Here is an 18,570-nt window from a genome sequence, read left to right on the forward strand (position 1 = left end):
GAGCAAAATCTTTCAAATCACTTTCCCAAACACCACCTAGAAGGACTGGAGGATTTCTATTGAGAAACAAAATGGATTAAAATTTTCTCACTGGAATATTTATGTTAAGTCTTTCAGAATGCTGCTGCACTGGCAGAAACAAAACTAATTTTTCACTGAAATTCAGCTCCCAAAAGAACATGATCAGATTCTCTATTGACAAAAACCAGCATATGCTTTGATTTTAATAAAAGCCTACTAATTTACAGCAAATTATAAATCCTATCTGAAAACCAGCCTGTTTTAAAATTCCTTCTGCCACTATGATCTGTCCACATGGTCCATAAATATTTTATGAACTCTCAGGTTGATATACGTATCATAATAGGAGAGGAAAAACATAATCCACCAAACCCAAATAAATTAAAGAGAGAAAAACTGAAAATAACAATCTTATACTTAAACAATCTTAAACAAAGTTTATCAAAAGGCAACTTAACAAATGCATCTAGAAAAGTTTAGCACTGCAAACTGACAATGTATGAGTAGATATACATAACTTTATGGAATGCTTAAGCACTACTGAATCAATGTAAAAAGAAAGCAATTTATTTTACAATAATAACTTAAACCCGAAGATGGAGCTCTTGAGCTGTTCATTTTAAAAGAACCAGAAAAAGTGGAAGCAATATAGTTACTGAAGGAAGATTATGCAAAACTTCTGGAATTACTTTTTTGGTATCTTTAATACATTGCATGCTAGATTTTGAGAAAGCCATACTAAATGCTCTTGCATATGTATACACATTTAACTTGCATAGCAGCCATTTCAGTCAGTAATTTTTTCTGTCCACATATGGATCCCAACTCTCATATACTTTTTCCCTCACTTTCTACACTGCCTTTTACATTTTTCTCAAGCGTTTTTTCATGTTTCCCACTCGAATTCCTTTGCTCTACTTCTAATCACCTGGAATTTAAATGGCACTTCCTATAGCAGTCTCTAGCATAAATGATTTTCCCATTCTCCTTCTCTGTTTTAAGAGTGCATGTGATCAGGTTAAAAAGCACTTTTCATTGGAAAAAAAAAAAAAAAAAAATCAAGAGGTCATTAGGCCCCACAGAAAGAGCAACAACAACAACAAAAAAACAATAAAGGACAAGGGAACTGCTTAAACTGCATTTTATAGTCATATATATTATTCCATTCCTTCAACCTGAACATGCACTAAACAAGCAGTAAGAAAAGATCTTTTACTCATTTTTGAGTGAATCAGTTTTCTGAAGAGCAGGTTTCTGAATCAATTCCCCAAATTAATTTTTTTTAAGCAGCCAAATGCACTGATTCCTCATTCTCTTGTACTTCTTACAGGCATTATACAAGGTGTGAGCAACAGTTCCTTTTGCAGAAGAACAAAGATGAAGAAAAATAGATTTACATAACTATCAGATGCATTTGGGGATAAATCTGGGATAATTCAGCACCAAGTCCAGGGTGATTCAAACTTCCAAGCTGCCTGAAGAGCCATTCCCAAAGACTGGAATTCAAGGGTGCATTTGCTGTATAAATTATCTGTGTTACTTGAGGATTTATCAGGCAACTTAAATATCTGATGGAATTAAATTCAACAGCTTTACTATTAATTTGTGCCACTGAAACAGGCCAAAGATCCTCCAGTGAGTTACATTTAAGTGTAAAATTCTAAGAGCCTGTTTGATGCATTTAAAATCTATGTGGCAGGTGTATGAATTCTACCCAAACACTAAAAGAGAAATTGAGCTCATGTATTTCTAAGGTGTTCTGCCTATAGGAGGCAGAGAAGGCTCAGTTTGAAACCAGAAGTATAATAGGTGGATTTTACCTGCACAGACAAACAACCCTCCTGCTCCTCTCTGGACAGACAGAGTTACAACAGTGCCAGGTACAGAGAGGTCACCTCCTGCCCAAAGGAGGAATCCACATGGGTTAGTACTGACCAAATGAACAGCTATTCCTATGGCCATTCATTTTAAAGGGAATGCCATTCACCAACTTAAAGTTTCATATAAAGTGTATTCTACTTTGTCATAAACTATTTTATTATGAATCTTTTAGTCTTAAAATGAGCATTAAAGTCACAAAACTAGTAATCCTCACAACAATTCATCAGAAAATTACATTTGGTCTGGAAATTGCAGTGCCAGGAAACCAAGTTTAAAATGAGCTTTAAACAAACAATTAATTTATTAATTAACAAAATACCATATTACCAGAATGTCCAATTGGTATAGTTACCAATTCATTTATTTAGAAATGAAAATCCTATGAAGTGATAGGAAAAGATTTATTTAAGTTATGGTAATAGTTAAATTTTTTTCAAAGTAACTATGTTTTGCGATTATTTTTGTAAAGAGATTTCTGCACCAAAAGAGTATATAAATAGCAACACTACTTACTTAAGTTATTTTTGCTCAATCATGCTAATAGTCAAGTGTTTTTCTATATCCAAGTATTTTAATTACGGCTGGCATTTTTAAACTGCCTATTGATGGTAAGTGCTGTGCAGATATACTACCATTTTTATTACCAGTTACATGAAAGTCATACAGCAGAAACCGAACTTCAGTTTCTAATCCCTCAGTGAAGTTTAACCCTTTTTACAAAAAACCTGCAGGATATGAACCAAATTATGTTTTTCAAGTAGGCCTCCATATTTTCTTTTTGACAAATACACCACTAACACATTCTGCAAGTTAAAAAGGAGAGTTTTTTGCCAATCATATTGCAAGCTAAAGTTTAGAAAGTTATATTTTTTTCAGTAAGATGGAAACTTCCTTCAGGTGGCTCAGAAAAGTCAAATGTAATTAAGCCATTTTAAAAAACATGGTCCACAATGTCCTCAAAAGGTCTAGTTATTCACTTAAGGAAAAACGCATAGGTTAAAACTGTCAGCATTAGTAAACAACTCACAAAGTGAAAAATCATTAAAAGTTCATATTCTTCACATCAGTCTGAACTCAGAATATATATATATAACACCCCAGTGCAATAAAATTGAAAAAAGTGTCTTTATGAAGTTGACAATGTCTATTATGCCTACTAAAGCCTAAGACAGAAGAAATACTATAACAACATGGTTTAAGTGAATATATACTGAAATATTATACGTGGTTTTTCCTTTTTTTTTGTCACAGAGTATAACTTTGAACTTCACCTCTGATCTTGATCCTGGAAAAGACCTTGTTTTTCTCAAGGAATTGGTGAAACTCGATCACAACCTGATCATGAAATAAGAAGATCTAGCACATATGCACACTGCCGTACAAATTAAATAATCTAATTTAATACAACCAGAAAGCCTAAGTGATATGCTGCATTCAAATTTCAAAGCCTCACTAGGAAGCAGAAGCTGTTATTTCAGACCATTCCCAGTCCTGGAGTTGAGAGGCCAAACAGCTGAATTTCCCAATCAGTGACAGCTGACAGCTGCAATTACGCAGCCAGTGGATGTAAGATCAGTGCTAGTACACCAGAAACGTACAGTCTTGGCATCCTACCTTCTACTATGTAACTACTTCTGTACCTCAGAGCTTTCAACAAAGTGATGCAGCTCTTTCAGCTGCGTAACAACGTTACCAGCTACTCACTGCCTATACAACTGGTCTGTGGTAGTTACACCTCAGGCATGCAACTTCTTTGGTAGGTAGAAAGGAGAAAAAATCCCCCTACCCCCGTCCCCAGCACTCACTACTTAGATAACCCCTTTAACTTTGCTGCATACAACTCCACATATGGAAAGTAAGTTTAATCCCACTGATGGATACAGTGGGTGTAGGTGTGCAAAAACACTGGCAGGTATTTAACAAAACTCACAGGGAAAAGCTGGATGTTGAAGGGCACAGCTCCCTGTGTTATGGTACAGCACACCCCAGGTAGCAACACAAACTTGAAACTACTGGGCTGCAAAGAGGGTCACATATGTAGTGACACATACATCAGTTTCTGTAGAATCACAGAATGTTAGGGATTGGAAGGGACCTCGAAAGATCATCTAGTCCAATCCCCCTGCCGGAGCAGGAACACCTAGATGAGGTTACACAGGAATGTGTCCCGGCAGGTTTTGAATGTCTCCAGAGGAGACTCCACAACCTCCCTGGGCAGCCTGTTCCAGTGCTTTGGCACCCTCACTGTGAAGAAGTTTCTTCTCAAATTTAAATGGAACCTCTTCTATTCCAGTTTGTACCCATTGCCCCTTGTCCTGTCACTGGTTGTCACCGAGAAGAGCCTGGCTCCATCCTCGTGACACTCACCCTTTACATATTTATAAACATTAATGAGGTCAACAGTGTAAACAAAACCAGGAGGGCAAGGACAAAGGCACAGGCAGGAAGTGAACTAAGGAAAACCTTCAAAATTCACTCCCGATGCCCCAAGCAGGGCAGGGACGGGAAACAGCGCTGCGCCCAGCGGGGAAGGGGCAGCCTGAGGCTCGACCCCGTCGCCCCGGCACCTGCCCGAGGTTCCGCGTGTCGCCGGCCTGAAGCGAGAGGCACCCCACCGCCCGGGACGGTACCTGCGGGGGGTGCCTGCAGCAGGGCCAGCAGCAGCAGGAGGAGGAGGAGGCGGCCGGCGGCGGCCGTTGCCCACCGGCAGCCTCCCGCCCACATCGCCCAAGGGCCCCAGCGCCTCTTCCGACCGCCGCGGCGCGCGGCAGCCGTTAGCCGCCCCCAAACGGCCGCCTGGCGGGGCGCGCGGGGCCGGTCCCGGTGTCGGTGTCGGGCCGCCCGGCGCAGCGCGGGGTCGGGGCGAGCCGTGTGGGTGGAGGCCGCCCTGCCGCCCGCCCTGCCGCGGGAAGTCAGCGGCGGGGCTTTCCCAGCCGCAGTGCCAGGCTGTGCACTCGCACCTCTGGCCAAAGAGGGGGGGGGGGGACAGGCTTTCACATCCTCAAACCCCGGGGAAACATCTGCCGCCGCGGCAGCTCCATCCTCCGTCGTCCAGCTGCCGGGTCATACATAATTAATCCCAATCCAATAACGCACCAGCACACCCGCACCACCGTTCCAGGAGCTGCTTTGAAAGAGCCAGGCTGCACTGGTGCAGAGACTGCACCTGAGCATGGCCAAAAGTGCCCAGAACTTGCTTCATAGAACAAGAGGAAGTGGCCTCGAGTTGCGCCAGGGAAGGTTCAGATTAGGTATTAGGAAAAAATTCTTCACAGAAAGGGTTGTCAGGCATTGGAACAAGCTGCCCAGGCAAGTGGTTGAATCACCATCCCTGAAGGTGTTTAAAAGGTGTTTAGACAAAGTTCTTAGGGACATGGTTTAGTGCTAGAGTCAGGTCATGTTTGGACTCAACGATCTTGAGGGTCTCTTCCAACCGGAACGATTCTATGATTCTGTGATTCAATGCAATTGTTCCTAAAAAAACTCCAACCAACCCACCAAACAAAAGAGAGTAAGGAAGTTTCCATTGCAAAAACAAAGAACTGTGCTGGTCTAGTCACTATCATGAGCATTTAGAGCTGTGCTGCTTAGTCTTCATTGATCTGCTACAAAAAGGCAATTAAGAAACTTTCTGGAATCCCAGGATATTTGCATGTTTTCCATGGCATAAGAGTATTAAATTTGCCGTAGGTTACAGAAAGGATTTTTTGAAAGACTGACAGGGAGGGAGAAAATGGGTTATCTAGGAAGCAAATAAGGTCTGATAGGAATATTTCACTGTATTGGAAAATCTAGTGTGTTGTTATTGTGCCAGAGAAGAAAAGTACCTGTTTACTTCAGAGAACCCAAAAGGCTTCTCCACGGGAAACCTGAAGCAAGGTAAAAAGACAGACATCTAGTAAAGAAGACTACCTTAGACACATGGCCAGCTCATCTGTGTGCACTGTGTGCATCCCTACAGCACAGATCACTTCTAAAAATTGACAGAAAAAATAATTCAGCCTTACGTGGCAATTTTACTTCCCAGGATAATCTGGACAGAATGTCTGTCAGTGAAATCCAAGGTAAAGATTTAATTGCATTTCACTCTGCAAATGAATGCAAAAACCATGAGTCATCTTTGCAATGCCTTACCTCGTGTACCCTACCTGAGTCCCGTGTCTTTGCTTCTCATGCCATCTCTGTCTAAAGCTTTCCAGGAGAAAGTAGGCAGGGGTGGAAAATATCATTCTGCGATGCTGGATGTTGCTTCGACAGTAAAACTGAATGTATTGTCATGGACATTACAGAGTGTCAGTAAATATGGACACCAGTATGGCGTAAAAGGCTTGCTACTGGCAGTAAGAAAATTTTGGAAGTATCTTTTTACTAACTTAAATGTATAAGTATGATAGAATGTGGACACAAGACATGTCAGGTAGACAGTTCTGTATTTTCATGTTGTGGCTTAGCCTTACAATGCTGGTACTGCATATATAGTGTTTTCATCTGCCAATTTTTGCCCATTTTATTTCTTGTGATCTATATATAAAAGCTGTTTTGATAAAGAAGAAAGCTGTATTTTTTTTTTTTTCTAATCTATCAGCAAACTACTTCAAATAAAACCCCACCATGGTTCTGCATTATGTAACACAAATTTTATTACTAAAAACCTGTACTGTAATAAATGTTAGGCCTATTTGTGATTTCATGTTAGTCAAGAGCATGTTGGCAATTCAGGGAAGTTACACCTGTGTGAGACTAACATAAATGAGAGAATGATCAGACTCTGTACCCTTATCTGTCTCCAACAGACAAGTCTGGAAGAAAGATATGGGGCAGAGGGAGAAAGCGAAGGGAGCAGGAGAAAGGGAAGGAAGAATAAAAAGTAGTGTTGGGCTGCAGGAGTGAGATGGAGGAATTGAAAGAAAAGAGGCAGGAAGCAGGAGAGTGAGAGAAAAGGAAAGAAGACACATGCAGCCAGACGAGGGGTTAATGAGAGAGGATGGGACAGAGAACAGGATGAGAAGGAAATAATCAAGGCAAGGACAGGCAAGGACAGGCAAGGCAAGGCTAGGCTGCAGGACATTTTTTTGCTTCATAGTTTCTATCATATGCATCTTCAGGCGAGGAGGAAAGCCATAAGACCTTATGGATTAGGCCCAAGCAAAAACCCCAGCTACTTGAGACACTTAGACTAAGCCTAAAATACGAAGATCTCTCCATAAGAATGGTTTTTATATGGTACTTCCACAATCTGCTGGCAGTACAAAAAAATAAGCTGCAGATCTACGTAGGCTGAGTCATGGTGGTTTGGTGCAGGGATCATGCATATCATGGGAATATTTCACCATTTTGTCCTGACAGGGCCACAAAATAAAGGCCCTCATTGTGTGAAACTGAGCTGTCCAAATAACTGTAGTTTCATTTTTCCAAAGTGCCAGACCTTCACACATGGCACTGAATTAGTGCAGAGAAGACCTTTCTAAATCAAACTGCTTTTTTTTAGATTGCACCATCAAGCTTGGGATTCAGAAATAATCACTGCATATTATGACTTAAGACATTAATGGATTTGCCAACCTGATAGAACAAATGCCAAAACTGTGGAGGAAGTTAAGCTGCACAGAATACTCTGGTGTCAATGTAATTTACTTATTCCAAGTAATAATTGTAAGTTTTCTGGATTTTCAGTTATCTGTGATTATATTTGATATGTTTTGTTTGTGTTAAATCTTTCAATTTAATTCAATTTGTGATCTAGATGCCAACGGAGCATCTTACTTTAAAATACTTCAATGAAAACATCACGTAATTCTCATTAAGACTGAAAACTTCTTGATTTTGCCTCTGCTAGATGAATGATGGGTAGTGCCATTTCAAGTTGCTATGTGTATCCACTTGAAGGTCTGGATTACTGTGGTATGCATGAACCGTGTTTCACACCAGGAGACATTTCATTGTGAGGTGATTTCCATTGTTACCAAGCAACAAAAAGCTTTCGGCTTGTTCAGTAGCTCTGATCTTTTTGTGCCATACTTGATAAATGTATTTTCAGGAAAGAATTCACTACTTAAGCCACTGCCTTGATCTTTGAAGTTTCTAAGTACTGATCTTCTGGAGGATGACCTCTAGCTTTACTGTGGTTTTTTGTCCAGGACTTCAGAAACTTGGAGAAACAGGAGTGAGTGGCGTCTTTTAAGTGTACTGCCACATAAAGATGATAGAACAGATGACCATGGTTTCTCCTGGAGCTGAAAGGCAAGCAAATGCCTTTAAAAAGTCTACCTTGTCAGCTGAACCAGTTCACAAGATGGATCGCCAACAGTATCGAAGTCTGTTAAAGAAGATGTGCATGCCTGTTGTGAGAGGTCCTGAGAACAGACATAACTTTGCCAGCTTTGAAGAGAAAAATAGTAATTCTTTCCTTAAATTCAATCCATTAACCCCTGCAGAAGGGCCAAATTACCCTTTATTCCCACACCGGGATGATGTGCCATTAGTAGACCCCTGCTCAGGTTTTGTGAGTGCAGGAGCAGATGCGGACCTGCAGCCCAACGTTGGAAGAGCTATTGAATCCCTGGTGGACTATAGTGATGTGAAACCTCACCAACGGGTCCCCTTCCCAGCAAGGAATGGCCTGACTATGCACAAGAGGCACATGGTCCTCCTGGAGGAAACCAACCAGGACAGGAGGTGGAACTCCAGGGCTGTGTCAGCTGCTTCTGTCAGGGCACAACTCGGAGGTAAAGTGAACTACTATATGTATTTCTTAATCACCAATTAGCGATGCCTAACAAACAAATGAAACTAGTTTCTGAACTCCATCCCCCAAGGTCCTGAAAGATGAGCCTTATAAAATATATTTGCCATGGATGTTTGAACTGAAAATAACAACTGCAGTGGAACATTTGTATGATTCATTGTCCCTGCTGTAGCAAGGAGGTGCCAGCCAGCAAATTCCAATAATACTAAATGAAAATATAAACCCTTGAAGCTAAATAACATTTTAAAAAAAAATCTATTTAGGTGAATTGTGAAATTATATACAGTAGTCCTAAATAGCACCTCTTTTAATGCAAACCAAAATAACAAATCACTCCGGAGCCAGGAAATCCCCTGGATATTTTTTTGTCTTTCAGTATTTCCTGCAGTGCAGCACATTTAAAGACCTATTCCAGTGTCTAGTTGATTGGAGAACAGAAGTTCTTTAGGACTGCCACCGTGTGTTGGTTAAAGTTCATATTATCCTCTTATTTTATATCAACGTGTATTGATTACAGCATCAAAATTGAAATTCACTCTTTTTAACATGGAGGAAAATTGAGTTGGTTGTTAATATTCAGAATTTTCTGATGAAAATTCTGGAAAGCAGAAATATCTACCCAGGGCTTCAAAAGGCAGATATTTTTATCAGTAAGCTATATGGTTAAAGATTAAAAAAGATTAAGCTGATTCTAGTGATTTTCACAGAGAAATGCCCATTACATCTAGAACAAAATTTTATGAGAACTCAGGCTCATAGACAGGGGGAGACATTTCTTAGAACATGGTAAAGAAATGTTAATAAGCTCCTTGTTCCATTTTACTGTATGGAGATAACACTCTCACTCCACAGTTAGCTATACTTCATTCATGGTATTGTCACCATAAAGTATCTAGGTGCTATAAATCCAGAGAGTGGTTTTGTTTCCTTGTTTTTGTTTCCAAGCTTTTCACTTTAAATTAATTTGAGCTTGCTGCAGTCATGTGACAGAAGCCAGAAGAACCCAAGAAACCACAGGGGATAAAAAAATACTTCATAATTTTCCTTTTTTTTTCTGTTTTTTTTTTCTTTCTCATCTGATATAATTTTCACTCTTATTTCTCAGTTATAGTGTTCTCCATTTGCATACGAAATTAGACCTCAAACACCAATCAGAACTGATCAGCTGTTTTTTTTTTTCCTGCAAGCCTCTGGAAAAGCGACGGTGAAAAAAGATTTGAGATACGGAATTCTGTCTGACTATTAATTTTTGCAATGCATAGAAAAGTAGACAGAGAGATAGAGATACTCTGTCAGATAGAGCCAAACCTGAAATGAATACAGGCAAAGTTTGAAACTGAATTTCATCAAGTCATTAACCCAGGTTACATTCAAGAAAGTGGTCTGAAATGGAGAGTAGTTCCAGAAAACAGGTAGAAACTGTCTGGTGGCTTTCTGGTGATTTTTTTATTGGGTAAATTTCACTACTAGAGTGAAATACTGACTCCACCAACGGTATTGGAAAAAGTCAAACTTAGCTCAGGAACAAAACCTTAAAACATACAGTCCAGCATAAATTTTTTAAGGAAAGCTGTGCAAATGTTCTTCCAAACCTAGTATTCACTTACAAGTTTTCCTGTGATGACGAGGTATTAACTAACCAATGCATAAACATAGATATAGAAAGTAGTGGAGTTTTAAGCTACTATCTCTAATGAGACTGCATAAACAAATTCCAGATTTCAGCTATATTATTCAGAGAGCCCAGCTACCAACCCCCAGGCACATGATGTGATGAAGTTGCTAGTCCTTTTAGATACCAGTCCCGAGACATTCGACAGCTAGGTTGTTTGGGGAAGTTGTGCTGTGAGAGGGATCAGTTGGGCATTTTGCAAGCAAATTCTACAGTCACTTTCTCCACTGTGGTGCGGTTGAACAGAAAACAAAACAAAACAAAACAAAACAAAACAAACAACAACAACAACAACAAAACCAAACCAAACCAAACCAAACCAAACCAAACCAAACCAAACCAAACCAACAACAACAGCAACAATAAAAACAGAGACAGAAGCAGCCTTTGAGATGGATGAGCTGAGGTATCTAAAACATCTGCAAGAGACAGAAGATTCTCTGTTGTGATATGTAGTGCTATGGCTTTTGCAGTCAGTGTTACTTTGAACTTCCCCAGCAGCCTGTTGCATCTCCTGAGCAAAGCAAATTTATTGAACAGTGAGGCTCTGTGATAATAAACTGAAGGTCAGAAGCTGACAAAAAAGGTCATTCTAAGATCGAAGAATCAGATTCTGCCAGAGAAAGGAGACAGTTGAAGAGCTTTTCTTCATGTATGGGAAGGTGTCAGTACTAGAAGACAGGGTCTTTAGGAAGTAAATAGTGTTTGCCTGTAGAATCCCCTTCTCTCACTCATATGACAACAGAATTTTTTAACCTTTTCCCTGTGGTCTCAAGTTTCTTTGCACTTTTTAGGAGGACCTCATAATTTGACTGTGCAGGTATATTTGTATCTGGAAACCTGGTGACAAAGCCCTCATATCCAGTTTGCAATTACTATTTTACTTTGTATGACTTAACACAGAGATGGGTATGAGGATTGCAGAAGGAAAAAGGGTATTTGATATGTCTGATAAGGAGCAGAGATGATTTCTTGCTCCTGCTGGAAACTGACACACCTGTAGATACAGCTTTCTTCAAAAACTAGGAAACTGGAAACTCTATAGAGTTTGCCTATAGAGTTGATAGTAAACATTTTTAATAAGAAATAAGGAGTTAACTCATGTCACTACTAGAGTGGCCATGTTTGTATTTGTCCAAAAGCCTAACTAGTCCAGTATTCCATCCAAGACTGTAGATAATTTACAAAGAATGTCACCATACATCTTCTGTATATTTTCTTATCATGTCATGATTTGTGGACAAGGGATTCATGACCAGGAGATGATGTGTTTGTAGTTAGCTTTACTTTCATGAATCTATCCATTTGCTGTTTAAACCCATCACTTGATTTCCAACCCATGCTCTGTTTCCAGGTAATTTATTAATATGTTAAGCGTTAAGCAAAAAAGTCCTAAGCCCAGATGGGTTGTCTCCAGGTCTTTCTACCAGTGATCTCCATCCACCTGGAAAATTGATCATTTACCCATTCTCTCCTTCTCTGATCTTCAAATCAATTATTTATCTATGTGAAGACCTTGTATTTGTTCCATTGTTATTTTAAGAGGCTCTGCTGAAGAATTTTGTTCAGAACTTGTTGAAATAATTGTGATTGCATTATACCGATTTCCTAATGGCCTTTATATAGGAAGAGTTCCCTTCCCAGTGCTTCCTCTTCTGAAGCAATGAACATATTCTCCAGAGTAATCATCAAGCAGCACACTGAGTGTGAGGCATATCAAAGTAGGATTCCAGCCTCTCCTACCTTTCAAATAATGTTTGAAAATGACTGTAAGCAATACTGGTGCAGCCCCAGTTTGTAACATAGGTGCTTAGTGAGATGAAACCTTTTGCCTGCCTGTAGAAAGAGAAAGAAGACAGGTTAGTCAGAGGTAACAAAATGTAAAGCAAAGAGGAAAAATATGCAACTTGAAAAACAGCAAATTGACAATTAAAAGGCACTCATTAATAACATGCATAGCGCATAACTGTTGTAGCATATGAAAAAAGTCAACAAAGAATGTAGAATGGCCTACAGTAGGCTCAGGAATGTCTGTGCTATTAAGTAATTACCCATATCACAATTAAATGTGTAATAGCATACTGTCTGAACTGGTAGTTCATCTTGAAATAATGCATAACAATTTGGAATAATGTCTTGAGGGCTGAATGCCATTAAATAAAGCAACTGTGGCTAACTAAGGATTTGAGTATTTATCTACCCTACAGTTATGTATTTCACTGTGCATTTGTTTTTCACTTGCCCAGTAGCAGAGTGTTGCTCTTTTTTTATTCAACAACTTTGTTCTATCTCTGTAGGTTCTTTTGTCGTGCACATCTTTACATTATAAACTGATGGGGTTTATGCTTGTTTATAATTAGTTTTCAGGGGGTGACTTGTAACCTTTTATTTCAAAGGAGAGAGTGCACAGTTTTCGAACGACAGTGATGTGCAGTGAAACTTTTAAGACTGCTGGTTTTGTGAAACCTCTCTGCATATATCTTTACGCGGTGACATAAGAATCTCTCTGTGTTTTTTAAGAACAAAACAGAAAGATGTTCTGGCTTTCATGGTTTCTGGGAAACGTCTTAGAAATGTGAATGACTACATCTTCAGTTTCTGACTTAGAATCCAAACGAGAAATTCCCCAAATTCATTATCCATCACTGAATTCTGCTTTGTCAGATTAGATTAGTTTAAGGAATAAACTGAAACTAACAGTATCATTAAGCTTGTCACTAGTTAAGGTGACAAGGCCGATACACCGAGTTCCCAATTTGGACAAGAAGACATCACGCAATTTTCAGTCCTGTGGACTGAGGAAATCATTGGGAGCTTTGAAACCTCCAGAAAGCTGACTTAAATACAACGTTACAGTTTTTTCTGCTAGTTCTTCCCACTGAAAACAAAAGGAGAAGTAAATGTTAGAAGATGCATCATCCCAGCTGCAGGCCAGCAGTGTCAAGACTGCAAATGACAGTAGGGTATGCAAGAGCAGAGGTCTCTAGAAATGTGTATGTAAAATTATCAAAGCAAATGTAAAATTACATACATGTACTTGTAAGGACATTGTAGCTGACATGAGTGTTTTACACATACAACACAAACAATAAAATTTGTAACCTTTAGCTCTTTAATTAATGAACCAGAAGAAGCCTATTTTTATGGAACTACTAGGATATATGGATGGATGGATATATTTGAACCCTCTACCTCTTTACTCTAGAGAGCACTAGTACATGGAAATCTATTAAGTAATTACAACATTTCAGACACAAAACTTAATGGAAACTTTCCCATATGAGTGCAAGTCATATTTGCAGATAACATTTAAATTTTACACAAAGCTGAGGCAGTGCAAACGCAGCCAACATCTTTCCTGCAAGTACATTACCTGTTTAAGAAGCACTTTTCAAAAGAGCTGTTTTAATTGGAGAGTGATTCAATTTGAAAGCTCTTCACAGTGCAAAGATCCAAAAATTGTTTCAAGTTTTCAAAAGCAGCAACTTAAAGTTATAGCACACTGTGCAAAGTATCTTCTAAAACCTGGGTCATATTATTTCAGTTCCTACCTACACCATTAGGAGACTAAACCTAGTCCTTCTTGCTGAAAGCTGTGATTTTCTTTTACACTTTGTCTGAGTGATTAGTTCTGCAAGAACTAATTTTGCATTCTGCATAGTAGTTTTCAACTTTCAATCTTTGAACTATTTTCTCCAACGTATACCCAAAATTTCCACACCTAGAAAAAGTAAAACTATTATAAATTAGCTTAAATTTGCTACATAAAGGTCTTCACATGCACTGGAAATATTTAGGGGTCTGAAAGTAAAAAGCAGGTTGAAAACTAACTAAGTAGGATGTTCCTGATACTAAACAATAGTTTCTATTCTTCATAGAGTGGAGTGATATTTCTGGGGCTGCCTACCTCTTGTAGTACAGTATAACAAGCTCTGTTTAGAAATACACCTTTCTCAAAAACACCAAAAGCATTATGATAGTTAATGGCATAGCAGTTTGAATTATGCTTTCATACATATTCCTTACCTTATTTATAGGACGATTTTGTGAGTTTTTGCAAGTTTTTTAAACTTTGAAGTCTGGAGATAGGAAAGACGTAAATGAGTGTTCCTCTTGAGGGAGCTGAAACTCAGGCATTTCTATTTGGCAGCAGCTCACTTGATTATGAGCATGTGTGTACTGGCTCACCAGTCAGTACATATATGACTCTACAGTAACCACAATATATGGCCTCTTGGTGGGTAAGCCTGATTTACAGGACCTGGACAGAAGCTCAAATTACTGGAATATGAAGTTGGGAGGATGAAGGAGAAAGAGAAATACCTTTAGGAAATCAATGTCCTACTACTCTTGGAGTAGCTTCTTTATTGGTATCAGGGTCAGCAAAGGTTATGTAACTGTAGAAATGCAATATGCAATTACTAGTTCAGGTTGCATTAACAAGCTCTTATTATTATGTTTGCTAATTTGAATACTTTCCTTTATACTCTTAGTACTGTACATTACAGTATGCGAAGTAGGCCAAACCATAGCAATGTATGTTGTGATATTATTTATCATTTTCCTTGTAATTTAGTGTATTTTGGTGGAAGCTTGTAGCTCAGAGTGGTAACAGGTAACTCAACACTGGTGCATCAATTCTTGTGGGAAGCCATGAACTGTTTTTATCCAGTTTAAAACAATAAAGTTTGCTGCAAATCGATTAATACAATATGAAGCCCTTTCTTTCAGGTTGGAGGACTCCAGTGAAAGTTGCTCCTGTTCTACCTGACAAACCCCATATTTTTGCATTTTGTATGGATCCCAATCTAAAGGCAAGTGTCTGGTGCTCTTTTTGTAATGACAGAAAACATATTTAAATCATTTTGTTTCTAGTCTGTTTTCAATTTAACATATTTTCATCAGTTATTACAGTAGTGTAGTGAAATCAGAATTTTTCATTTCTCCATTTGATTATGTTGAGATAAGTGCTGTATTTCAGGTAGCTATATGTTGGCATGACCAGATTTTAATGGTGGTCATCACTCCAATAATATTCACTTTTTGTATAGTTACTCTCGTTAAAGCATTTAGACTGTAATGTGGGACTGATACTACCAATGTCAGCTATGTGTAACTGTAGGCAGAGTTAGAGCAAAAATACCTGAATGTACAAAAGATACCAAAGCCTCATGTTTGGTATAAATGCTCATATATTTAATACTTAGACGCTGCCTTATTTGGTGCAAGTCACAAACAATGAAGTAAATCAAAATGCATTGATGATTCCATAGCACAAGTCTAATTAAGTCTTTCCCATGCTGAAAATGTAATGACATCCTTCGTCCTTCTACAATGATGAGACTATTTTTAGTCCTTAGTGTTTCATATGCTAGAATAGAATAGAATAGAATAGAATAGAATAGAATAGAATAGAATAGAATAGAATAGAATAGAATAGAATAGAACAGAATAGAATCATTTCACTTGGAAGTGACCTACAACAATTGTCTATTAATAGTTCAATGGCCTGACTAATTCAGCACTGACCAAATTAAATAATGTTGTTAATGGCAGTGTCCAAATGCCTCTTAAACACTGACAGGCCTGGGGCATCGACCACCTCTCTAGGAAGCCTGTTCCAGTGTTTGACCATCCTCTCAGTAAAGAAGTGCTTCCTAATGTCTAGTCTAAACCTCCCCTGGTGCAGCTCTGAACCAATCTCACATGTCCTCTCACAGGATCCCAGTGAGGAGAGCTCAGCACCTCCATCTCCAATTCGCCTCCTCAGGAAGCTGCAGAGGGCTATGAGGTTGCCCCTCAGCCTCCTTTTCTCCAAACCAGACAAGCACCAAGTCCTCAGCTGCTCCTCACAGGACATGCCTTCAGGCCCTTCCACCAACTTTGTTGCCCTCTGAACACATTCAAGGATCTTCACATCCTTCCTACATGGTGGGGCACAGAACTCACATCACTCAGGGTGAAGCTGCACCAACTCTGAGTGTGGCAGACCAGCTGGTGATGCCCTGTTTGATGCCCCCAGGATGCAGTTTGCCCTCCTGGCTGCCAGGGCACACGCTGCTGATTCATACTGAGCTGCTGCCAACCAGCACCCCCAGATCCCTTTCTGCAGGGCTGCTCTCCAGTCACTCCTCTCCCAGTTCATAATTGTGCCCAACAGTACTCCACCCTAGGTGCAGAATCTGACATTGTGGCTTGTTAAATTTCATCCAGTTAATCATTTCCCAATCCTCCAGTCTACCTAGATCCCTCTGCAAGGTCCCTTGTCCCTCAAAAGAGTCAACAGTACCTCCCAGTTTGGTATTATCAACAAACTTGCTATTGGTGCATTCAACTCCACCCAGATAATTGATAAATATATGGAACAGAACTGGCCCTAGAACTGAACCCTGAAGAACACAATTTGTAGCAATGAACATTATACAAATACATCAGGCATATGTGAGGGACTGCAAAGTGTGTTTGCTATTTTATTTTATAAATATTATAACAAATGGAAAGCTACATTCCTGAGGATTAGAGAGGCAAGGACATTCTATTCGTTTTAAAACTTGTGTTCACTGTATTAAATTTTCCTTCCTGAGTAAAACTCCTAAGAAATAGACCCCTTCTTGATCTCCAGTGCTGGCTGGTGAAGTATGTGAAATTGCATGTTTTGCATTCTGATGTAAAATAAGATAGTAAACTAGGAAAATGCAGATACATACAGCTGACTCTTTAAACAAGCAATTGTAGTATCATATACATTGATTGCATTGCTTTCTGCCATGTATCTGATCTCTCCTAGGACTCAAGTGATCCTCCTACAAGATGGAGAGAAGAAAAAGCAAAGGACTATGTCTACAAGTCAAATATCCAAAAGTAAGACACCATTTCTTTTGAAAATGGGGGGTTTTGTTTGTTTTGGTTTGGGTTTTTTTTTTTGCTACTATGCACATTTTGGTTGCAGAACACATAAGACTACAAGCAAGTTTTCTATCATGTGGAACTTCTGGTGTTTTAACAGCATTTCACACAGGATTCATCTAATGAACTTCAGCTATCTAAAAGTTTGCATCCAGTCTGTGTCTTTCATCTCCACTTCCTCTGTAGGCACTGAAGAGAAACTGGAGTTTCCAAAAGGGCATTCTGTACATCTGTCTTTAACGCCTGTCACAGTCATGATATGACTGGTGTTTAATCTCTATTTATGTCTCATCTCAACTGATTATTCAAATTTAAACAAAATAAATCCTATCATTACTGTAAGCTTGTTGGAAGATAAACTATCTCTTTCAATTAGTGAGTGAAAAAGTTTTAAAATAGCCTGTGAAACTGTACCATAACTACTTGTTCCCCGGCAAGCAGCATATAATTCCAGGCTTTTCATTTCCCTTAAACTAGAAATTAACACCTTTGTTATTTTCTACATCCTTCTTTGTCACACGATTTCTTATTACCCAGCTACCCATGTCATGTACTAATGATTACAGAGGAACATTTTTCTCTTATTTTTATTGTTGATCTAGAGCTTATGAAGAAGTTCCTTGGGACAGTATGTTGCCTTCCAAAATCCAGCCTCCAGAATCAACAGTGGAAGTGTTGGCTGATCCAGTTTCCCAGTGTTTCACACAGAAGAGATACAATCCTAAACCTGAAATAAGCCAAGTTAGTAAACAATTTCTTGACAATTGTTTTTAGGTTTTCCTAATGACATGTAGCCTAAATTTTGTGTAGGTCATACACTTAAATCCACAGCAATGTTTTCAAATAAAAACAGCCCCAAGTGAGCATTTAAGGTCATCAGCATACTCCAGTAATTCCCTCAAATGATTTAGTATTTTTTCCCTCCCCCTCCCCTCTAAATTGACACAGAAGATATGCATGCACAGTAGCAAAAGAGAGGACAAGGATATTGATGAAAAATTGATTGATAGGAATGATGCTGTAGCATAAAAAAATCTCAAGTTAAATTACTTTTCTTGTGATTATTAACTGCAATAATTATTATTTTTATTAAACTAAAATTCAGTCCTGTAATTGGTCCTGATTGCTGCATAAAATTTACTAAGCCAAATTAATTAGGTAATGTTGCCTTACAACATCTTTCATGTATCTAATTATGATTTTAGGTTGTTGGACGCATTTGGGACAGATTTCAAACAAGACCTTTTCCCTCTCCACAGAGACCTGTTAATTTGTAAGTTTCGTTATTTTGTGAATATCGGGGTCCTCTGAACACTTCCTTTATGAAGTCTGCATAGAGTTAATT

The 18,570-nt window shown here is 38.9% G+C and overlaps 2 protein-coding genes across 3 annotated transcripts in view; one reads left to right on the forward strand and one right to left on the reverse strand.

Moving 5' to 3' along the window:
• ZPBP (zona pellucida binding protein) overlaps positions 1-4,965 on the reverse strand; it is a 31,906-nt gene extending 26,941 nt beyond the window's left edge. The window contains exon 1 of one of the 2 annotated variants that reach the window (XM_065052734.1): positions 4,533-4,965. In XM_065052734.1, the coding sequence (XP_064908806.1) occupies positions 4,533-4,626 (94 nt within the window). In that variant the 5' untranslated portion in view covers positions 4,627-4,965. The remainder of the gene's footprint in view (positions 1-4,532) is intronic. The other variant, XM_065052733.1, reaches the window with a different exon arrangement.
• A 2,274-nt stretch (positions 4,966-7,239) lies between these two features.
• The window catches only part of SPMIP7 (sperm microtubule inner protein 7), a 30,056-nt gene continuing 18,725 nt past the window's right edge, over positions 7,240-18,570 (forward strand). The window contains exons 1-5 of the mRNA XM_013368644.3: positions 7,240-8,627; positions 15,051-15,133; positions 17,107-17,180; positions 17,828-17,966; positions 18,431-18,498. Coding sequence (XP_013224098.2) covers positions 8,102-8,627; positions 15,051-15,133; positions 17,107-17,180; positions 17,828-17,966; positions 18,431-18,498 — 890 coding nt within the window. The 5' untranslated portion in view covers positions 7,240-8,101. The remainder of the gene's footprint in view (positions 8,628-15,050; positions 15,134-17,106; positions 17,181-17,827; positions 17,967-18,430; positions 18,499-18,570) is intronic.

This window comes from Columba livia, chromosome 2, assembly GCF_036013475.1.
Source record: "Columba livia isolate bColLiv1 breed racing homer chromosome 2, bColLiv1.pat.W.v2, whole genome shotgun sequence".
NCBI classification, from domain to species: domain Eukaryota; kingdom Metazoa; phylum Chordata; class Aves; order Columbiformes; family Columbidae; genus Columba; species Columba livia.